Below are 23764 nucleotides of genomic sequence, written 5' to 3' on the forward strand. Positions count from 1 at the left end.
TGTCTGCTTTGGAGCTGCGCAGGGAGGTTCAGCAACATGGTTCACGATGAAGAGCAGTTGAGCTGAAACTACGAGCAATACCTTTGAAGAATGGGAAATTTGAGATTCTGAAGGGCAGGCAGAGCGCGAATGCTGAGGTTTCTCCCAGTGTGGGTATCTGAAATGAAGGGGAATCGTTTCCAAATAAGGGGTGTGACCAAAGTAAGATGGAGTGGAACATTTTTTTTTGTCCCAGAGGGCTTTGGCGTTTTGGAATTTTTTTTTAAACCTTCCAGAGCTCAGGAGCCAGATCCTGCTCTTGAAATTTTTAGTTCTTGGTTATTCTACTGGTTCAGCTTCTCCCCCATATAATAGATGCTGACCGAAAAGGACCTGGTATGAATGGTATAAGTGGATCCTACATGAAGGGGAGAGGATTGGAGGGGTATGGACCAGGTGCTGGTCAGTGGGACTAGGAGGGTGGGGATTTATTCCGGCATGGACTAGTAGAGCCAGACTGGCCTGTTCTGTGCTGTATCTGGTTACATATGAAGCACACCAAGTTTCAATTCTAGTAAAGCTATTCACAAGCGGGCAGGACACCCACCCCGGCAATCTTCCCACCTTCCATGATCTGAATCTTGATCCACCGATAAGGTAACACTGAAATGCAAACTACTCACTTCAAAGACAAACAGGAACGGGCAGTGAAAGTAGTAAGATAGAATGCATTTTTTAAAAAATGCTCCGAGTGGGCGCTTCGCTGTGCGAGGGGCCGAACGGAGGGCAGGCGACGTTGTTGGAGAAGAAAGGCATCCGGGCCAGCACTGCTGCAGGTGCCGACGTTCAGATGAGATTGCATGCTAGGGGAGGGGGCGGATATAAATCATTCCATCAGACATTTCCAAAGAGTTCTCTCTGATCACACCTATCCTTCATTGTCCACAAACTTGATCATTCTTCCTGACCCTGTCGAGATTGGCTGGCCGCTCTGCCCATGCGATCACATATTGGCTGCGAAGGGGTTGGGGAGGCGGGGAAAGACGCCAGGCTTGAGTTGTTGGACCCATTCGCCCTCCGGAGCGCTATCTCACGTTGAGTATTCCTTGCTGCTTCGTCCCGACTCAATCCGGATCCTTGTCATAGGGACTGCGAACACCTGGGACCGGCGTCGAGGCGCAGGATTCGCGTCCCTCGTCTTGAGCGCCTGTTGGTCATGGAAAGGTGAGCAAGGGGCCTGCGGGCGAGCCACAGTTATGGAAAGGGCTTGCGGGGCCACCTTACTTTGGAGGTGAGGTTGCAAGAGCATGAAAGTGATTGAAGGAGATCAGCCTTCGTCCCCTACTGAGAAGAGTACAAGTTTTCCCTCTACATTGAAAGTCAGCCCCCTGGAGCTTCAGTACCTTGAAAAGGGAGCAAAGAAGAACGTGAGGCTCTCGAGTGAAAGCCATTCTGTGCCCACACACTGTCAAGGGACCCGAGATCCAAAGCTAGTGAGCGTGTCCCTGAAACGATCTCAATGAGAAGGCGCCAGGGGGGTCCCATGAGAGAAGCACACCCGAGTTCCAGGGACTGAGATGATCTCGAGGGTCAACCACGATCTAATTGAATGGGGAAGCGGGCTGAGGAATGTGTGTTCTTGTGGAAACCAGAACCAGAGGCCTTCAGTTTTAGCCAGTCACCAATAAATCCAAGAGGGGATTCAGGAGGAAGAAATGGGAATGAGCAATCACACGAGGAGAACTGGATGAATGACTGAAGGAGAAAGGGATGGAGGAGGTCGAGCAGATCACAGGGGAGGGGGGTGAGGGGGCGGGGGGGGGGGATAGGTAGTGTGTGCTAATGTTTGTATTGATTTCTTTCCTGAACACTCCTGACGGGCCAGATTCATTTAGCACCAGGTTCTGCAATGTTATCTCCAATATTTGCACCCTCTTTTGCTCTTTGCTCTGTGATGTCACTTTCAGTCTTTGCTCTCTTGTTATCTGTGTTGAGTTTGACCCTTTAGCTCTGACTTGTAGTTTTCTTGTTGGTCACAGGTGTATCATTGTCTGGATATTGAACCCAGGTCAAGTGAGGTAATCTTGGGGGGATTGTTGCCATCACAGGGAAGGAGCTGAGAGTTTACTTTCTTTCATGTTTTGGTCAACAGTCAGAAGCTGCAGTAATGAATGTGTTCACGTCCATGAAATGATGAAGATGCTTCTTGAGTCTCTATAGAACATTACAGCACAGTACAGGCCCTTCAGCCCTCAATGTTGTGCCAACCTATATATTCCTACCAAAAAAAATGAAATCCTTTCTATCTCATAACGCTCTATTTTTCTTTAATTCATATGTCTTTCTTTCTTTGGTTTGGCTTCGCGGACGAAGATTTATGGAGGGGTAATGTCCACGTCAGCTGCAGGCTCGTTTGTGGCTGACAAGTCCGATGCGGGACAGGCAGACACGGTTGCAAGGGAAAATTGGTTGGTTGGGGCTGGGTGTTGGGTTTTTCCTCCTTTGTCTTTTGTATGTGAGGTGGGCTCTGCGGCCTTCTTCAAAGGAGGTTGCTGCCCACCGAACTGTGAGGCGCCAAGATGCACGGTTTGAGGCGATATCAGCCCACTGGCAGTGGTCAATGTGGCAGGCACCAAGAGATTTCTTTAGGCAGTCCTTGTACCTCTTCTTTGGTGCACCTCTGTCTCGGTGAAATCTGACGTCCTCCATCATGCCTATTTAAGAGCCTCTTAAGTGCCCCATATGTTTCAATTTCCACCACCATCCCTGTAAGGCATTCCAGGAACCCACCACTCTCTCTGTATTTTTTTAAAATAAAAACATACACCTGATGTCTCCCCTAAACTTTCCTCATTCATTCTGTTGAGATGTCTCCTGGTGTTTGCTATTCCTGCCCTGGGAAAAAGGTGCTGGCTGTCCATCTTATTTATGCCTCTCAGAATCTTGTAGACTGCTATTAAGTCTCATCTCATCCTTCTTCACTCCAAAGAGAAAATTCACAGCTCTGCTAACCTTGCCTCATAAGACTTATTTTCCAATTCAGCCAACATCCCAGTAAATCTCCTCTGCACCTCTCCATAGCTTCCACTTCCTTCTTATAATGAGGTGACCAGAAATGAAATCTCACCAGAGATTTGTAGAGTTGCAACATGACCTGTTGACTCTTGAACTCAATCCCCCTATTAATGAAGCCCAGCATCCCATAATAAGGCCTTCTTAACTATCCTATCAACCTGCATGGCAACCTTGAGAGATGTATGAATTTAACCCCAAGGACCCTCTGTTTCTCCACACTTTTAAGTATCCAACCATTAACCCTGTACTCAGCTTTCTAGTTTGACCTTCCAAAATGCATCACCTCACACTTATTCAGATTAAACTCCATCTACCACTTTTCCATTCAATTCTGCATCTTGCCTATATCCATTTGTAACCAAAGTAACCTTCAGTTTCATCCACAACTCCTCCAACCTTTGTATCATCCACAAACTTGCTTGCATACCAATTCTTCTGCTTTTAATCCAGGTAATTTATTAAAATTCACAAAGAACAGGGTCTTGAAGAACTCCAATCAGCACTGACCTCCAGGGAGAATACTTTTTGTCAACTACTACTCTCTGCTTTCTACAATGAAGCCAATTTTTAAAATCCATACAGTCAAGGTTCTATGAATCCTTGCCTCGTGACTTTCTGAATGAGTCAAATGCCTTACTAAAATCCATATATAGGTAGTCCCTGATTTACAACCTATGCTACTTACATACGATAGAATTTTTTTTAAACAAAAGAAGAATATAATATATATAAATTGCAATTTTGGAGTGAAAGTAGGGGCCTATCTATGGAAAGTAGTGCCTATGGCAGGGGTGGCCAACCTCTTGCAAGAGATAGCCTTGGTGGCTGCCATGTTGTATTTGACGATCAATAAAATGGATCCAGTGACTTTCCGACGCGTCCATTTTGAGAATTGACTGGTTGGTCAGAACGGAACACAGTCATGAGTTGAGGACTACCTGTAGACCACATCTACTACCCTACCTTAATCAATGTCTTTTGTTGCCTCCTCAAAAAAATCGATTTGGCTTGCAAGGCATGACCTTCCCTTCACAGAGCCATGCTGACGATTCTTGAGTAGACTGTACTTCTGTAAATGCTCACAAATCCTATCCCTAAGAATCCTCTCCAATAGTTTGCACACCACTGACGCAAGACTCATCGGTCTATAATTCCCAGGATTCTCCCTATTAGCTTTTTTAAACAAGGGGACCACATTTGCCATTCTCCAAACCTCTGGCACCTCTGCTGTGGCCAAGGAAGACTCAAAGGTCATAGCTAATGCTCCAGCTATCTCTCCCCTCCTCCTTTTGCTTTTGCTGATTGCTGTATCAATTTTAATTTTGATTGGATATTTAAAAACTTTAATGGGTAGCATATTGAGCCCATATGCCAGCATTCCTGTCACCTCTTTTCATCTTGCTTCCATTCATCCAGTCCCCCTTTGAAGTCACCTTTATTAGTTGCTTCAACTGGGTCCTTGATCTAGTTTCCTTCACAACATAGAAACATTTTTTTTTAAAGTACGGGGCGGGGGGGTGGGGGTGGAAGGTGGAATCAGATGCGGCTCCTTGAGCCTGTTCTACCATTCAATACGATCAACAAATGAAGCATTCCATGGATTTGTTATAAGTGATCCACAGCAATGTGAAACAGATAAGAAGCGTAAAATCCATTTATTCGCTGATGATGTGTTAGTATATTTGACTGACCCAGGGGTGGGGGGGCATTGGCCAGGCTGAGGACCACACTGGAGGATTATGGCAAGATCTCTCAGTATAAAATAAATTTGGATAAGAGTGAAATTATGCCCGACAAAAGGATATTACAGACAATACCAACAAGGAGTCAATTTAAGTGACTGCAAGAGGGCATTAAGTATTTGGGGATAAGAGTAGATAAGGATTGTGCAAATGAAAGTGATGCCAAGAAAATATCTATTTCAGACCTTGCACATTCCATTTCCCCAGGGCTTCTTTAAGGTCCTCAAAAGATGTGTCAGAAAGTTCCTATGGAACGGTAAGGTGGCCAGAACCTCCATGGAAAAGTTGACGTGGGATTATATATTGGGAGGTCTGAAATTGCTGGATTAAAAAAAAATACTGTTGGGTGGCCCAGTCGAGGTTTAACGCTTCACTCTTTGAGGGAGGTGGTTACCCCCTCATGGGCACAAATTTGACGACATACAGTAGGAGAAGAGATAGTAGGAGAGTTTATATATAAATGGGACATCAAATTGATATCAGAGAAAACATAACCCCATATTAAAACATATAATTCAGACTTGGCAAAGCATAAATCAATGTGTTGGACTAAAGGCGGGGATATCTCCTAAAACACCCTTTACAAAACATTCATACAGATGAATAATACATGTGCAGGACAAGTATTATACCTATAAAAATAAATAAATCTTGCTTTGTCCAAAACAGTCGCAAATGTTTAGCGTGAGTAGTTCTCTCAGTTCGTGGGAAGAAGGGAGGGACGTGGAGGGACACAAATGCTTGCAAAATTATAGAAGTTGACTCTAACTGTTGCTAGCGCAGTTGGAAGTTGTCCACTTGCATGTCGACAGCAACTCACCTTAAAGATGTACCAGGGGTGTAGGTTAATTGGATGTGAATTGGGCAGCATTAGATATGTGGTCAAACCGGCCTGTTACCGTGCTGCAAGTCTAAATTTAAATTTAAATAAACATTTCAACCCACTTAAGACTGAAAAGTAAAGGAAAGTGTGTGTATGTGTGAAATTTAAAAATGGATAGCAATACACCATTGTAGTTAACCAATGAGGGAAGTGTGTGTACATTAATAGAGCTTGTAAATGTGACTGTATTTTATACACCGAAGTACTAATCTCTGTAACATTACTGATGGGAGGTTGGAGGTTTGGACAAGTGCACCGGATGATGAGATTCAGCGTGCTGTTGGGGATTAGAGGCAACGTGACCACGGATGAACAATGTTGTGGTGAAACCATCTCCGATTCTGATTATGTGGCTGAAATAGGCTGTCAAAGCCAAGAGAGCATGTTTTCCTATGCTTTCCCACCCCTTCATTTGATTAATTGAAAAAAGTAAAACACGAAAGTCTGCAGACACCGTGGTTGAAGTAAAAACACGACGCTGGAGAAACTCAGCAGGTCAAACTGCGTACTTGTATAGCAAAAATAAAAAATAGATAATCGACGTTTTGGGCTTGAGCCCTTCATCGAGGGATGGGGAAAAAAATGATTATGTGATTAATTGATGGAAGGAAATCTGTGATTCTTGCCCGATCTGGCTTATAGGTGGCTTCAGACATACCCATGTGGATTATTCATAGCTGTCTCCTCAGTTCAGCGACAATTGATTGTGACGAGGACAAAGCCACTAAAATAGGAATGATTGGAAAACCGAATTCCTATACAGGGGCTCCTCTACTTACGATGGGGCTTGTGTTCTGATTAAATCTATTGTGTCAAAAAAGAATGCCACACCCACTGAATATCATAGCTTAGCCTACCTTAAATGTGCTCAGACAACTTATAGCTGGGAAAATTTATCTAAAACAAAGCCTATTATAGATTTAGATGTTGAATACCTTTTATTCCTCACCGGAAAAAAAAAACAATTTTTAATCATAAATCATACCATTGTAACTTTGAAAAATCATGTAGAGGAACACCAGTATAGACTAATGATTCTTCCTTCTCTTTCAAAGTCTCATGATGGTCTTTGGTGCTGGTGTTCTCATACCAGTGCTGGTCATGCTGTACATTTTGATTGGACGAAGTCGTCCCAAAGACCCTCTGTTTTATGGTAAGGTATCCAAGGTCTTCCAGCTTCAGAAGAATCGCTCTTAACATTTGTACATAATTTGGGGGGGGGGGGGTGGGAGTCACCAGATATTTCTTTCACACCCATGTAGAACTGAATCTACATCAACCGCATCATCAAGTCCCATGAGGGGCCATTGATCGATGAGTTGCCATGGCTAGGAGCATTGACAAACAGTAAATCCTGGCTGGTGGATCAGTCAAAGTCATGCTCATCAAATTCCATGATGTCCTGGGAATGACAGGATGTTGGAGCAGATGGGGATGGTTACAGGGGATATGACAACCAGAGGGATGACTGGAAGGAAGGTTGCAACAGGGGAAGAGCATGTGATGATGGGGAGGAGGGTTGAAATGAAGATGGTTGTCATGGGAAAGGCTGTGGTATGATGGGAGAGTGGCTATGAGAATGAGGAGTTGTAGTAATGGGAAGAGAGTCATCGAGAAGGAATAGGGAAGAAATGATGGTGGGTTATTGAGTAATCTCTTGAATTTTGTTACAGTTTTTGGTGTGTTCTCGTTCACAAGTGTCATTGATTTGGTTATCTCTCTGGAGCAGGATGGTTACATCAAAGGATTCATGGAATTTTACATGAAAGAGGTGGGTTCTAAACATTTTCCTTGTGTCCAGGGAGGATTTTCCATCACATTTAGTCCATATCCTGCAGGCTTCAGCCCATTCCTCTGCCATTTCCATTAGTCTTCCACAGAAAGACTTTGATACCTTGTCCCTACACTTCACTTTCAGCCTTAATCCAGGTCAATCTTCCCAGTGCAGTATTGAGGAGGTACAGTATTGTCACTGTATTTCAGAGGAGACATTAAACCAAGGCTGCCTCAAGTGGTTGAACAAAGGATGGGAGTTGTTACGCTAGACAACAAATTTTTTTCCAAAGCTTTGTTTCCTGATAAAAAGGGGTTTATGGCAGACAACTACAAGTTGAACACAAAGGTCATTTCAGATTCGCTGTATCACTTAGGAAGTTGGAGAAGCATTAAATGAACTTTAATTTAATTTAGCATGTTTAATTGCCTAATGTACCACTAAGCCAAGCTCTCTGGTTGACTATACATGTCGCACAACAAATGTGAGGAACCCAGAGTTTGTCTTGGTCACCAATTTTACAACTGAAGTAGAACTCATAGGCTTTTAAAATAAGTGCAGTCATGCTGTGTCTTTGAGCCTTAAGCGTATACTCACCACAAATGTAACAGAATGTTCCGCAGCTGTTTGCAACATTGTCTGCTGTATTGAATCTTCTGGAAGACAATAAATGCTATTGGTCAGTACACTCACTATGCTATTGCCTGAAGAACATGTGCATCAAGGTGCGTTCAATCAATATCAATGTAATGCACAGTGTCTGTGTATGTGATCTGCCTTTATAGGTTGTCTGCAGCTATTGTTCTAAAGCATGCCCAGGCCTAAGAAAACATTTACATAGCACCTGCACTGAGTGAATGCCCAAGCTTGCTTGCACAGAACCCCATTGACTCCATCTTGATGTGATGGAGAATTGCTATCATGGAGAAGGCAGTGGAGCATCTAATCTGAGAAGGTCAGAGGTGAATTGTCAGTAATGAGGCCGTAGGAAGTTTTAGATAGTTCTATGGTTGATGTGGAATTTCAGCAAGGATGGCGTGAATGTCAGAGATACACAAGGGACTAGATTCTTCTGCTCTCCCTCTCCCCCCACCCCCCTGAGCCCCATCCTTCCTTAGTTCCATGTGCTCTCTCTTGTATCACCATTGTCACCTATGATCCCAGCACTGGCAACCTTCTAATCACCTATTCCACTCTGTATAACTTGCCTTCCTCCTCCTGACCCCTTTAATTTCCTTACCTCTATCTCTCTCTCTTAACCCCCCCCCCCCACTTTTACTGGCATCTGCCAATCAAATGCCTCTGTCTGACCTGCTTCACCTCTCCCTGGTTCACCAACCCCTGTCCCGCCTCTCCTACCCAGTTCTCTTGCCACTGGCTTCTCTTCTTCATCATTCCCAGTATTGATGAAGAGTTGCAGCCTGAAATGTCAACCATTGTTTTACTCCCACTGATGCTGCTTGACCCACATGAGTTCCTCCAGCAGGTTGTGTTTGGCATGGATGTCATTGTATTCAGGATCATGATGCCTGTTTCTGGAGTGCAGTGTGCTGCCTTCTGTTCTCCTTTGAGCTCACCTCCAGTGAGCTTGCACTTTAAGGAAAGAATGAACCATATGAATTTGAACTCACTAAAGAATAGGGATCACTTGGATGTTGAGGGGTTCTTCGCTTTCCCAGTGTGCAAAGAACTTCTGGAAAGAGTAGTTGGTAGCTGCTGTCTGCCTTCCTGACAATGTCAGAGATCGCATCGACTGGCAGCTCTCTGCACTGACGATGTGTTTCTTGGACTGGTTTGTATGGCTTGAGGAGAATGTAGAATTTTCACTTTTTGCTGCAGGTTTGCTTTGCCTCTCTCTCCCCCCATAGATCAAGTCATCACCTTTATTTATCGTTCATACCATGCTCGGGCGGTAAAGACAAGATGACGTTTCTCCAGGACAACAGAGCATATTTACATAAATATAAGTTAGAATAAAATATTAAGATGTATACAGTAAAAGTCCATGGTTCACTATCCATATATGTTCTGGGAGTACAGGGGCCTGATGGCTTGGGGGAAAAAACTGCTGCCCAATCTGGATGTTAGGGCCCGAGTGCTGCGGTACCTCCTACCGGATGGTAGAAAGGGACAACAGTTTATGTGAGGGGTGTGTGGAGTCCTTCACAACGTTTATTGCATTTTGCCTGCATTGAGTGTGGTAGACGTCCTTCATGGTAGGAAGAGAGCCCCCCCAGTGATCTTTTCTGCTGATCTCACTTTCCTCTCCAGGGTCTTGCGGTCCAAGGTGGTACAACTTCCAAACCAGGCGGTGATGCATTTGTACAAGATCCTCTGAATACATCCTCTGTAGAATGTAGTGAAGATGGAGGGTGAGAGATTAACTTACCTCAGCCTTCACAGGAAATAGAGGCACTGTGTAATAGATTATGGGGGAATGGAGAGAAGTGGGTGGATGATGTGGAGAAGGGGCATCTCAACCACCGTGGTGTGGAGCAAGCTTGATGCACCATCAAGCAAGCCTCTTAATGCCTGCCTGTGCAGGGCAGTTCCTGTACACGGTGGTAAGGGACACAGGCGATGTGGATAAGGACAGACTTCAGAGGCAGGGTGTTCTGGCCAGTACTGATTGTACGTTCCCTTCACAGGGGCAGCCTTATCTCCGCAGTGCCCATGGAATTCTGATCTGTTACTGGGATGGCACAGTCCATTACATGCTCTACCTGACCATGATAGCTGCAATAACACTTGGGTAAGACACCAAATAGCAGCACACGTCAACCATTGTTCATACATCCACAATCGGTGCAGTGAACTGGGTGTGGAGGCCATCTCAGGAGGGGGGCGTTTGTCCTTGGAAAGGTGGAGAATAGGATCACCAAAATTATATTGGGGATGAAAGGATGAGGAGAATGGGGTTTGCATTGAATCTGAAGCATGCATTGTAATAAGGATGGGAAGCGTACACGATAACCAAGCCCTGTGGTTTCCCCCCAGGAGGAATTATCGAACTATCGGGCTGTTTTGGCTGGGTTCCCTTGTGATGAGTCTCATCACCCTCTTACTTGGGACTTTTGTGGGTGAGTAACACTCAGCTCGCATTCGTGCTTGGGTGATACCTTGATGGGGGGGGGGGGTGCTTCAAGCCAAAACGTTGCTTATGTATCTTTATCTTAGTTATATAAAGAATCAGAATCATGATTTATTGTCGTGAACAAGTCATGAACTTTGCTCTTTCGCGGCAGCATCACAGAGCAAACGTTCATATTATAACCATCTTACAACATTACTTTAAAAAATAAACCAATAATCGTGCAGGAAAAGTAAGGCAGTGTCTTTGGTTCATTGATTATTCAGGAATCTGATGGCAGCGGAACACTGTTTGACCTCCTGAGTTTCTCAAATATTGTTCAACCACAGGGTCTAGCATTGTATTTTTACATTCGTGCTTGGTCCATACACACCAGCAGGAAATGTAAGCAGACACTGGTCAATGGTTTAAAAAAAAACCTTGAGCCGGGGAAGGATTTTGAAATAACAGCCAGACCAGCCATGATCATGTTCAACAGTGCACCAAGCTTTGAGGACCAGAGTATTTATTTCTGATCCCATTGTGCATCTCCCTTTGATGTCTGCCATGGAAGGAACTTTGCGTTGTTTCTGTGCTCTGCTTTCCTTGGCCTTGAATGTTTGATTCGGGACATGAATGTAACCAGTGGAATTCAATATTCCATCAATATTAGAACAAGCAACATACAAAAAGTTGTTGCTTTTCCAAAAGGCTGCCGTAATTTTTTTTGTCTCCAATCCCGAAGGTAAATTCGGAAGTGAAGTTCGTCCTGCCTTCCTGTTGAATATACCATGCGTGTTGGTCCCACTTTGGGCTGGAAAGAAAATTTTGGGGAGCCCCAGATCTTTGTCACAGGCCACAGCCGATCAGGTGAGGAATATTGTAGATCAGAGCGACCTGGGGAAATTGTAGCATCTGTTTTTCTCATTTTCATGGAGGAGCAGTAACTGTGTGGAGGAAACTCTGTCCTGTATCAGACATTTGCTGACCATGCTCTGCGAGTGTGTGGTACTCAATTAGATACAAGTTGGGTGCAGACATATTTCCTGGAGGGTTTGGTTGGATGGCATAATGACAGTATAAAGCTTCCATAATATGTCCCATCAAGCATCATCAGTGATGGAAAGGAATCAATTTAATAGAAATGCAGAACTCTCCCTATGTCATTCTATTAAACACACCCAGAGGACAGACTGCAGGGATTTGATATATAGCTTCTTCCAAAAATTTCAACACTGTGTAGCCCCTGATGTGCAAGTGTTTGATGGGTCAGAGTGAAGGGAACTTTATTCTGTATTGGAACCCTTTTTACTAAGCCTAATTCTGTATTTATCTCTTTTGTTTTCTCTCTCTCTCTCTCTCACACACACACTCATATTGTCCCTGGCTTTGGAGTCTGGAACATGGGTTGGGTGCGTGATCGGACACAGAGATCTGGAACGTGGACCTATATGGTCTGGGTGTTGGGAAAGGGATCGAGATGTATGGCTAGGCCCCAATAGGCAGCTGGGCTTTGGAGCTGGTGACCTAATGAGAAGGAAGGAAGGGGTCAGTGGGTAAGGATCCCTGTGACCCGAGACTGGCTATGTGTTTGTAAGCAGGTAACCTGCTATGGGCGGTGCTGTAAATGTTGTGCTAACAATTATTCCGGTGTCTGTAAGGTGGTGCTCCAGTTTCCTCCTACCATCCAAAACATACCGGGGGCTGCAGGCCCATGCTGGGCCCATGCTGGGTGTCTAAAATAAAATCTAGAAAAAAATTAAGAGTCCTCGTCTCCAGTCACCTTGGTCCCTCTTACCACTGGATCAAGCCCTTCCTCTGTGAGATCTGTGCAGTATCTGCTCAGCAGAGATGACATCAACTTAAAAAGGCCCCTTGCATCAGTTTCCACGAAGCAACTGAGAAATGTGTGACTGACAGTGCGGGCCAGTGTGTGACATGCGCATAATTGGAATTACACATGTTGATTTCATGATTCTTTATTCTGCCAATGTTAATCACTGTTTAATTATGTTACAGTTCATTAAGAATATTAACTATGATCCCATTACTGCTTAGTAATTATCAGGTGACAACTCGCTGATTGTGATTAGTAAGTGAAATAAATGATGGATTGTGTTAATCTGAACTACTTATTTACTTGCTCACCCTTCACTCAGGTTACCAAGGAACAGAGGAAATGGATATATCGACGGCCTTTGGACCTGTGCCTCGTGTTTTATCTTTTGTTTGTCATTCTTTACACACTGTTCAGAGGTTTTGTAAGTTTTGACAACAACAAAGTTTTTACTTGGCTGGAGACCCAAGTTTGTTTCGACTCGAGTAAACAATCCCCATTGCCACACTAACCCACCTCAGCCCCCAGTGTTGGAACTGAATGTGCAGTTGTTTCTACGGGGGGGGGGGGGGGGCGGGTGGAATCTCTGGGGAACATTGTGAAGGACAGTTAACTTGATGTTTGCTGAGACTCTGACTACACTCTCCATCAAAGGCTTTGCAGTTCGTGTTCCAGAAAGTTGAGCCTGTTTTCTCCAGTGTCACAGACGATATGCCACACTGCTGGGGAGAGGATCATGGACCGGGGTGGGGGGTCACACTGTTGGAGAGGGTGGGGGACAATGCTGCGGGGGTGTCATGCTGTCAAGTTAGTGGGTGGGGTTGTTGGACTATTTGATAATTCTCCAATGTTTATCTTGGCTCTGATCGTGGAACATGTGCCAGATATTAAGAAAATAATTTCTGTACCCAAGAATAATGCTGAGTTTACATTGGATAATTCAGCCTATTTATCATAGAATGTAACTTGACCCACCAATGCGAAGCTGATATGATCAGCAACACCAATCTCAAGCCTTGTCCCATGTTCCCTCCATAGTATTTAATGAAGAGCAAAGAGAGATTTTACTTATTTACCTTCTCCTGCCCTCATCATCCAGTGGGGTTGGTTTAAAGTCACTCCCAGAACGATTGGTGAAATTGTATTCTGTTCCTGAGATGTACTTCTTTAATTCAGGTCTCTCTTGACTGCTTCTTTGACTTCTGTGATACTTACAAATACGAACAGGAGCCTTATCTATTGGATCCAGTGATGTATGCCAGGATCCAGGTAAGATCCAGCTGCCGGGGTTCATTGAATGGAACATGGGGTATAGCTACTTGGATTATGTTGTCCATAAGACCGGGCTGTATGGGCAGACTGTGATGGGAAATTTGCTTACTGGTAAGTTTATAATTCTTGCCCAAACCCCTCCCTACTCCATTAACTAGGCTGATACTGCTCAGAGATGTGCTTCTGGGCTCTGAGGCACCCATGACTTTCTTCACTCAATTAATAGTGGGTGAGCATTCAGCTGACAACTCCCGACAAAATGGAGTCTGCCTCCTTGAACCTTTCCCACCTCCCTGAGCAACCTTTGATCACCTGCCTCTATAACTTGGCCCAGAAGGGGTAGTGCTGTTTATTTTGGCTCTAGTTGAGGACCATCCTCAGGTAGTCTAGAAATTCAACCTGGCACTTTCTGGCATGTGTTGCTTTTGCTCATCTGCTGTGATTTGTTTCAAATGTCCATCAAATGATGTCATATGCCATGCAATGTCCTTTAGAAACACTGTGGGGTAAATTAGACCAGGTTTTCTTGTGAGTGACCATCATTGGGCACTCTGGAACAATAAGGCCCATACTTGACTTTCATTCTTCAGCCACAAATATCCCCGCGTGATAGAAATGTTCCCTGCCCCAGGCAACTTGCCTCATGATCAACTTGACCCAATGATAGGCTGCATAAATGGCCTCCCTGGTGTGGTCACGGGCAGTTCATTCTCATTGATGAGAAGTTCAGTAAAGCCTCCATTTTCATTGATGTGGCTGCCTCACAACTAAAGTGGTTACTGGTCCATTGCTGCAACAATAGCCTCTTAAATTGCAGCACCTGGGTAGCCCTCCTGGAACCCAGGTGCAATTACTGGGGCAAAGGTGCTGGAAGGATGTTGGCTGCCTGGTGACACGCAAGCAAGCGCTGACGTCACAGGAATAAGCAGGCCAGCCATTTTCATTTTCAAATCACCTGTGGACGCAACCCAGGTAAGTTGAACTGGGTTCCCTGTCTACCTCTGAGGTAGGTCAGGGACCCAGTTGGATTCTGATGGGGTTGACCAGGTCAGACCCCTTCTAACTGCTGTATAACTGGGGCGCTAACTGGGCAGTTTGACCAGTTAACCCCATTTTACACGGCAGTTTGAAAGGGCCTAATCACAGACCACCCTACTTGAATTTGCAGGCACCCTTCATTGGTGTGAGCCAAATTTTGATGCCAGGACATGCCTTGGGATTATTGGCACCATGTCAACAAAGTTGTTGTCAGGTTTTCCGCTTTCCCTGTAACGCTGCTTCTTGCACCATTTGGGCACCCACATGCACGTTTCTAATTCTCACTTAAACCTCATGGTCAGAGGCAGGAAAATGCTCAGCTTCTCTTGTGTGTTGGTTGTTGGGGAGTTCCCATGGCCAAGGGTTAACATTGATGTCTCCTTCTCAGATGCTGGTTAACATGTTCTACCTCTTGCCCTTCTTTGGCCTGGCCCTGTATGGCCTGATTGTGCCTGGCTGTGTGTGGATGCTTGATCTGACCATGATATTTGCTGGAGCCATTGCCCAGGTGAGTAAATGGAGCTTTGAAGATAGCAGCATTGGGATTCTTTACAGTTGTAATGCTATTGAGGCTAAGGGTTTTGCAGCTGAAGAGGATAGTTCTGAGCACAAATCTGTGCCATTGTCTGTTTGTCAATCCCTAGTTTACTTGTTCAATACTGATCAATCTGGCAAGTGCTTTCCCATCTCCAGCTCCTCCACCTGAGACCCCTATGTTTCTCTAATTCCATCTTTCATTTTTGAAAACTCTTAAATGCTGTCTATAAGGAGTTTGTACGCTCTCTCAGTGTCCGTGTAAGTTTCTTCTGGGTGCTCTGGTTTCCTCCCACATTCCACGGACATACAGGGTTAGTAGGTTAATCGGGCGGTATGAGCTGGTGGGCCTGTAACTCTGCTGTATCTCGAAATTAAATTTATAAGAACTCTCTTCTGATGTCGCAGTTCCAGCCTTTGGAATTTCTTCTCTAAACATTGCTGCCCAGTTTCCTCCAACTGCTTTTAGGCGGCACCTTTAAACACACGTCTTGTGACTTGACCTCAAACTTGTCCTCACTCCTGTGACTCATGTAACATGTTTTACTGTACAAACGGCACTTTTTCTGTGGGGGAACTGGGGATGAAACGCATCACTTAATAATTAATGTCTTTTTTTTTAACTTCAGGCTCAGTTTTCCCACATTGGGGCCTCCTTACACCCACGCACATCCTTCACGTACCGGGTTCCAAGCCACAATGTATCCTCGTTCCTCTACGCTAACGTCTTCTTTGCTGTCGGTGCTCAGCTCCTGGCTCTTCGCTGCACCATTTGGTCCAGCTTCTTTCTCAAAGGTGCACCAAGAAATGATGAGGAAATGGAGAAGAAAGTAAACTAGGAGCCTGGACTGAATGCAGCACGGGCTGGATCAGACTGGTGATGCCTTTAAATGATCGAAACGGATGTCCCATCTGGCTCACTAGAGTCGGAGCTCATGGCTTCCTCTTTCATTTGATCACTGACATTTTTTGTTGATCCCCAATTGCCCCAGATCTGAGGAGGCACTTAAGAGTCATAGCATTGGTTACCACGTACAGGCCAGACTGGGAATAGGCAACAGGTTTCCCACAGAATGAGAGTTGTCGTGTTGCATCTGCTGCCTATTGATTGAGGCACCTAAACAAGTTCTTGGCAGCTTCCTGCTCTGAAGAACAGGGTGAATCTCAGTTTCCTGGAAAATATTTCTCAGAGGGCATCAAAGCAAATTATTTGATCACCATTGCATTGCTGTTTTAAATTTTAATTTAAACTTATAGCACGGGAACAGGCCCAACTGGCCTATGAGCCTGTGCCACCCAAATGTACCAATTAACCTATGACCCCTGTATGTTTTTAGAGGGTGGGAAGAAACAAGAAGAATGTCCAAACTTCTTACAGACAGCGCCAGATTAGAACCCAGGTTGCTGGTGGTGTTGCAATTGACTATGCACAAGCTGCTCATCATGAATATTGCATTCCAACTCATCCACAAAATTCTCCAGTGGCTCTGAAGTAGATTGGAATGCTCTTCTTGAATTGGACAAGAAATTGCAGGGCAACACAGACAGACCAACCTCCAATCTGTCCGTGTAGGCTTAATGGGCCCAGTGAGCCACTCAGTGCTATTATAATTCTTTGATTCAAATTTAATATCAATGTATCATTTTTGTATGTAAATAAGATCATCTTTGTTCATTTTTACCTTTCCTACACTGGCTGATATATTGTAAACTAAAATCAATTATAGTTTCATTTTGTGGAAAAATAAATCACTGGCTACTGGGAGTTTAAGCTCCTTCTCTATCACCTTTAATCAAAAGAATGAGAACTGTCAGTCAGTGCTGAAACCTGGTGTCCATCATCTGCCACAGGAATGGAGTGACGAGCAAGGAAGAAGACAGTTTTAAGGTAATATCTGGCATTGAAATTAGGGGGAAGAAGTGAAGTTTTCTCCTCTGTTTATTGGAATATGCTGTCTGATGGGCTGAATGCTTTTCTAAGATGTTCTCTGTCTACGATGCGATTCAGTTAATTTATATTAAGCCTTCCAACACAATAAGTCTCCGTCTTTGCTGATTACCAAGCTAAATATTAAATATTTAAGTTAAGATTCATTCAAAAATACAAAAGACTTTAAAAATTATGGCATAATGAAACAGATTAAAGCATTATTTTCAATTCTAAATCTAGTCAGCTCAATCGCATTTAGATGTTCGTGTAGAACAAGCCAGTTGCAACTTACCCATTCTGCTCGTCACTCCATTCCTGTGGCAGATGATGGACACCAGGTTTCAGCACTGACTGACAGTTCTCATTCTTTTGATTAAAGGTGATAGAGAAGGAGCTTAAACTCCCAGTAGCCAACCATTTCAATTTCCCACAGCCTTCCCACTCAAGCATGGCTGTCCTGCACTTTATCCATTGCCAGCGTGAGGCCAAATGCAAACGTGAGGAGCAATACAGCTTTTGTACAGCTTTAAAATCCAACCCCCCCAACTCCATTTGATTCCACTGTTTGCACCTCTATCTACTCTTGTTCTTTTCTCCCAGCTCCCCCATGTTGTTCCCCCCCCATCTCTCTCACTCTCTCCCATCTTCTGACTGATACCCTAGCTCCTTCCCACTTGCTATACTTGACATCCCTTTCAACTTAAGTCATGATAAAGTGCCCTGAAATGTTGATGGCCATTTTTACCCATGGACTGGAGCACCCAGGTAGCCCTTCTGGGACCCAGGTTCGATTAGTGGGGCACCTTTTAATGCAATAAATAGAGAGAAATCCAGTGCAAGGAAGAAGATAGTTTTAAGGTAATATCTGGCATTGAAATTAGGGGGAAGAAGTGAAGTTTTCTCCTCTGTTTATTGGAATATGCTGTCTGATGGGCTGAATGCTTTTCTAAGATGTTCTCTGTCTACGATGCGATTCAGTTAATTTATATTAAGCCTTCCAACACAATAAGTCTCCATCTTTGCTGATTACCAAGCTAAATATTAAATATTTAAGTTAAGATTCATTCAAAAATACAAAAGATTTTAAAAATTATGGCATAATGAAACAGATTAAAGCATTATTTTACAATAATTGAATGGTACTGTTATACAAAATAATTTTCACAACAAACCACTGAAGAATGATTAATTAGCATGGTCTGAAGTTATGAAATTACATTGGATAAATATTACAAATCCATTTTTTAAATGCTTTAACACCTCCACTAATCTAGTTTCATTTATAGTATGATTTATCATGAAGGGATCTATGTATTATTTACCTGGACAGTAATTTCTAACATTTGCCCAGATGCACCCAGACCCAAAAGATCTCCGTGACGTATTCTCGTCTTCCAGAGCCTTTGCTGTACCATGCTGAGAAACTCAGCATTCAAACATACCACAAGACATGACATTATCCACCAAGGTCAACAGAAAAGAATGGAGTGTGTCGACTTCCCTGTTAAGAAGTTTATAGAACATTACAGCACAGAAACAGGGCCTTTGTCCCTTCTTGTCTGTGCCAAACTAGACTCACTGACCTGCATCCCCCCTCCCATCCATGTATCTGCCCAAATCTTTCTTAAATGTTAAAACTGAGCTCACATTCACCACTTCAGCTGGCAGCTTGTTCCAAACTCCCACCCCTCTCTGTGTGAAGATGTTCCCCCTAAAATTTTCCCCTTTAACCCTGAACCCATGTCCTCTGGTTTGTATCTCAGTGGAAAAAGTCTACCTACATTTACTCTGTCTATCCCCTTCAATAATTTTAAATGCCTCGATCAAATCTCCCCTCATTCTTCTACACTCCAGGGAAAAATATCTTAACCTGTATTATAATGGTATACATTTTACTTTACTGTTATACATTTTAATTTACTGCTTGACAACCCACCTGACACTAAAAATTAATGTGATCAGATTTTGATTTTTTTTCCCTCTTTTCCATCTCTCTGGATTTTTCCCTCTCCATTTTTCTTTTTGTGGCTGATTGGACATTGACATCAACATTTTAACTGAGACTTCCTTGTTCGAACAGCTTTTTTCACGAATGAGTATTCATTCTGATCGGCCTCCCTGTCTGAATGTCACAAATCTCCAACCCTCAGCAAGAATTGTTATCTGCAAGAGTTTCTAAGCAAAAAAAGTCTCAGAGATTATTTGTGGGCACACGGAGAATGGCTGGCACTACTTGCTTGCTACTGACCCCCAAATCCAGCCCAATGTATCGGGACTTTGAAATCAGCGTGTGTTGTTTAAATCCAAGTCATCTCAAACTGCCAAGACTTTCAAATTTTAACGCTCTTATTCAGCATGTGAGAACTATCCTTTCCATGTCGCCAGCTCCACAGGGTTCACACAAGACTACTGAGAAAGTAAACTATAAACCACAGCCCATTTGCCAAGCAAAGTTGGCAAGTTTCAGACCCCTGTCCCAAATCGAGACTGTCGCCTTATTTACACACATGCAATCATTTTGAAATGGACAGATTTCAGTGCTAATAGCAGTACAAAATAATCATGAATGCTGCCTCCCAAAACAAAACGACACTGGCAATAAAAAAATAAATCAAGGTCGCTGTTCCACATGCAAAGATTTGGGGCAAGTGGGCTGGTACACGAAAAATAGCCATGCTCCTGGGTTGGTCAGGGTTTGCCATCTTTATCCTTCGAGATGTGTAATCCCTCATAAAGTGCTGACTACCACATGGATTGAACCTTCCGAGTGATTCCGACAAATTCAGTCCATTCAGAATTACTGGTTAATGCTGGTTGACAGTGCTTCATGTATTGGTCATACATAGGGATTGGAGCCACTATTTAAATGTCACTCTCTGACCTCGAACCAAGGCTGAACCATTATCACTTATAATCTCTACCCAACTGGAAGCCCTAACCCCCCATCTGTTCACTTCTACTGAAACCCTCATTCACAGTTTCAATTATTGCATTTCCCTTAAACTACACTCCATAAATGAGTTCACTCAAAACTCTGCTGGCCCTATAGCCACTCCCCACCTGCTCCTGTTCAACTTTCACCTCGTGCTTATTCATCATCACAGACCATACACAATTTTAATCCTAGTTTCAAATGTCTCCACATCTCCAACATCTGTCTATCTCCGCGATCCTCCAGGATCCTCAGTCTCTTCTAAATGGCCTACGTGCTTCCTCGATTTCCAATTTGCTCTACTGCAGTTGCCAATGTCCTGAGCTCTGGAATTTCCTTAACCTTCTCAGCTCACTTTCTCCCTCTCTCCTTTATGGCTCTCCTCAAACTAGACTTTCTTAAATTTAACTTTAGACATACAGCACGGTAACAGGCCTTTTGGTCCTCGAGCCCGTGCCACCCAATTACTCCCAATTGACCTACACACCCCTGTACGTTTTTGAATGGTGGGAGGAAACCGGAGCTCCCGGGGGAAACCCATGCAGACATGGGGAGAACGTACAAACCCTTGCAGACAGCGTGGGATTCAAACACCATTCCCATTGTTGACGCTGTAACAGTGTCGTGCTAACCGTGCTGACCTCTTGATCTATCTGTGTTTGGTCACCAGTCTTTTCTCCTAACATGGCTCAACATCAAATTTAATTTGATAGGTCCGCTGTGAAGCACCATAATGTCTTAATTATATCACAGGATTTGAACTCTGGCGCTGTAAACAAAGCTTAAATAGAATTTTTTTTTAAAGCTGGATTGAATGATCCCTGGCATTGATTCCTTCCGCACATTACACGTTATGGATTAACTGCTTTCATTTTTAGATACCACCAAGGGTCCTCCCTTATGGTTTGCTGAGATATTAACCACTGGCTAATTGGTTAACCACGTATTGAGATCACACATAAATCCTTGTCCATATGCATTCAGAACAAAATGTCCTTTGAACCAATGTCGGGATAGAGAGTCAGTGCCTGGGCTGCTTCTCCTATTCGTGCTTGAGCCAAGGTTTTAGGGGCATTCAAACTCACTGTGATCCAGATTGTTGGGGAGTCTTCGACTGGAATTTGGTATCTTCACTAAAGGCTGCAGGTTATTCTGAGTTTTCATGTTCTGGGCAGTGGCTGGTAGGGAAGGGGTGGGGGGGAGGGGGGGGAAAGGAGCCACTCTCAGTCTTGCTCTCGCTGTCGGTCATAATGATTGACCACCCTCTTGATGTAGGACAGCTTGGTCTTCAAACTCTTGGTTTTCAACCGCTTACTCTGATACTCGTTGGTCTGAAAGCAACATAATTAAGAAAAAAAGAAATCACTCAACATACAATTTTGTTCTTCCCTTTTCCTTGCTCGTTGTCGTAAACGAGCTGGAGAGTGCATTCCAGCACAAAGTTTCAACCCCACTCTCGTGGCAAGGAAAGCAGAAGATGACTAGGGAGTACAGCTTCCTTTAGACTGTCCCACCACTCTTTCCCAGGGTACGGGTTAGACATAGTTAAAACTCCTTCTACTTTGTCCAGTCAATCATTTTCCAGCAATTTAGATTTCTGGGTTTGTAATCATTGTTTCACTTTAAAGATTTTGTTGTAACGAGTTTTGTGTTTAAACGTGCTGTTTTTGTGATGTAATGAGATAAATATTAGCCTTAGAAAATATTGGGAGAACTCCCCTGTGAATAATGAGAGAGAAGTCTCACCGTTCCTCACACACTGCTGAACGCACTCAGTGCAGTGCTGGATTGTCAGCCACGATTACGTCTACAAGTCTGAAGTATTGAATGCTACGTAAATGAGCCATGCAAAATGTTTAAGAGCAAACCTCAGGAATGGCAGACAAACAGGGCACTGAGCTGTGCATAAGGGAGACCCATTATTGGCATGGCTGCAGATTAACGATAATGAGTTGACTGTCACACACATTGCATGATGTACTTATACTTATGCACCAAAATACTTACTTGCTGCAGCTGAACAGGTCCTTGCAGAGAAAAACTATTATAGTTAAACTAATTGAATTAAATGGGGTGGCGTAGCGGTTAGCACCATGCTGTTACAGCACCAGCGATCATGACCGGGGTTCGAATCCCGCGCTGTCCGTAAGGAGTTTGTACGTTCACCCTGTGTCTGTGTGGACTTTCCCCTGGGGCTCCAGTTCCTCCCACTGTTCGAATCGTACCGGGGGCATAGGTTAATTGGGAGTAAATTGGGCAGCATGGACTCATGGGCCGAAATGCTGCATGTCTAAATTTGAAATTTACAATAAATAGATAGATAAATAATAAATAAATAAATAGTCCGTTGATTGTGTTTGCAGTGACACACTCACCTTTTTGAAGTTCTTTAATCTGTTGTATTCCTCGGCAACCCCCTGGAACAAAACAACACCCAGCAGATCAGACTGATAACATTGATGGACAATTAACTGCAAGGTGGAGGCCTAATGATCTGGTGTCTGGAGAATGAAAACAGTAAAGATGACGAGAAAGCTCAAAAATATTAAGGTGGGATAACTGGGTTTGAAGCAAACAGAGAAAGCCCATCAATTTCAAAATCATCACACATTTATTCCATTATTTAAACCTTGCAACCGCACACAAAAAAAAATAAAATTGGATGGGGCTTGAGCAGGATTTGCAGGTTCTGGCCACTAAAAGACTACAGCATTTACACTGCATTTCCATTGCCACCCTCCTCATCCCCATCAAGGCAAAACAGGAGGGGGGAGTGCAGGCTCCATATGTTGACATTAGTGGATCTTTCGAGCTCAAGGGAATCAAGAGATATAGGGTTAGCAGAGGAAAGTTATCCTGGAGTAAAAGATCAGAGATGATTTTACTGAATGACTGAGCAAACGTGATCTCCTTATGATATCCAGGAGAAATGGGAAGTTTCCATACCTGATAGTTGGGGTCATCTTCAGTCAAGACATCTAGCCGCTTGCTCAGGTAATTAATTTGGTTATTGACTTCATTCATTTCAGCACAAATTTGTTTATACTCTTGATGATCGGTATCAAATTCACTCTTGTATTCCTGACGTATGAGGTCAGAGGTTATGGGAGGATACAAGCTGACAAGACAAGGAGGTACAAGGTTAGAACATGACTCATCCTTGTGCTTCTTATTCCAGGAGGACAAATCTTAATCTAATGAGACATTTATCTCCTTCGGCAGTTCTTAAAGATTGAAAATATTGGGAGCCCAAGTTTTGCCCACCTGCCCCACTCCTCCTCATTCATGTCATCGCAGGATTCTGCTCCCGTTGTGTAATCTGTCTCATATTGGGATTCGTCCATTTCAGACCTTCTGCGTCTCATTCTGCCCTTCTTCCGACCAGTCGGATGCTTCCGTGACAAGTCTTCCGATGAAGTGCAGAAGTTCCTTGAGGGGTAAGAGGCGGGATGATACCTGGCAACAAAGCCCATACAAAGACCAGTCACAACATCACCAGAAATCCAGGCAATGTTTCCCAGGAGAAGGAATCTGACTTCTCCTGCAAAGTTTTTTTAAAAATATTTTTTTATTTTTCACACTGTGAACCATATCAACCAAAATATGTATAAATGTTTCTCATTAAATATACACAGTGACATTTTCTCCCTTTTTCCCCCCTTTCCCTCCCTCCCCTCTTCCCACCCCCCTCCAAAACC

At 43.7% G+C, this 23764-nt stretch overlaps 2 protein-coding genes across 3 annotated transcripts in view; one reads left to right on the plus strand and one right to left on the minus strand.

The window, feature by feature from the left end:
- The first annotated feature begins 913 nt into the window (after window positions 1-913).
- Window positions 914-18227, plus strand: LOC138758629 (transmembrane 6 superfamily member 2-like). 2 transcript variants are annotated; one of them, XM_069927872.1, is made up of 10 exons: window positions 914-1203; window positions 6735-6832; window positions 7353-7450; window positions 9725-9825; window positions 10451-10533; window positions 11269-11393; window positions 12683-12784; window positions 13537-13629; window positions 15059-15178; window positions 15834-18227. In XM_069927872.1, the coding sequence occupies exons 1-10, from the start codon at window positions 1196-1198 to the stop codon at window positions 16041-16043; spliced, it is 1038 nt and encodes a 345-aa protein (XP_069783973.1). In that variant the 5' UTR covers window positions 914-1195; the 3' UTR covers window positions 16044-18227. The 2 variants fall into 2 exon arrangements, with proteins under 2 accessions (XP_069783973.1, XP_069783972.1); XM_069927871.1 differs by lacking the exon at window positions 9725-9825 and adding an exon at window positions 10102-10205 and having other exon boundaries at window positions 924-1203.
- The window catches only part of LOC138756820 (uncharacterized), a 62095-nt gene continuing 51867 nt past the window's right edge, over window positions 13537-23764 (minus strand). Inside the window, exons 14-17 of the mRNA XM_069923210.1 lie at window positions 23331-23522; window positions 23013-23184; window positions 22442-22483; window positions 13537-21397 (exon numbers count right to left, since the gene is read on the minus strand). Coding sequence (XP_069779311.1) covers window positions 21290-21397; window positions 22442-22483; window positions 23013-23184; window positions 23331-23522 — 514 coding nt within the window. The 3' untranslated portion in view covers window positions 13537-21289. The remainder of the gene's footprint in view (window positions 21398-22441; window positions 22484-23012; window positions 23185-23330; window positions 23523-23764) is intronic.

The sequence above is a fragment of the Narcine bancroftii genome, chromosome 3, assembly GCF_036971445.1.
Source record: "Narcine bancroftii isolate sNarBan1 chromosome 3, sNarBan1.hap1, whole genome shotgun sequence".
NCBI classification, from domain to species: Eukaryota; Metazoa; Chordata; class Chondrichthyes; order Torpediniformes; family Narcinidae; genus Narcine; species Narcine bancroftii.

Excerpts from the sequence above, each read along its gene's own strand:
- LOC138758629 (XM_069927871.1), top strand. Across the intron at positions 6,833-7,352 it reads CAAAGACCCTCTGTTTTATG|TTTTTGGTGTGTTCTCGTTC; the intron begins GTAAGGTATCCA and ends ATTTTGTTACAG. Across the intron at positions 12,785-13,536 it reads ACACACTGTTCAGAGGTTTT|GTCTCTCTTGACTGCTTCTT; the intron begins GTAAGTTTTGAC and ends TCTTTAATTCAG.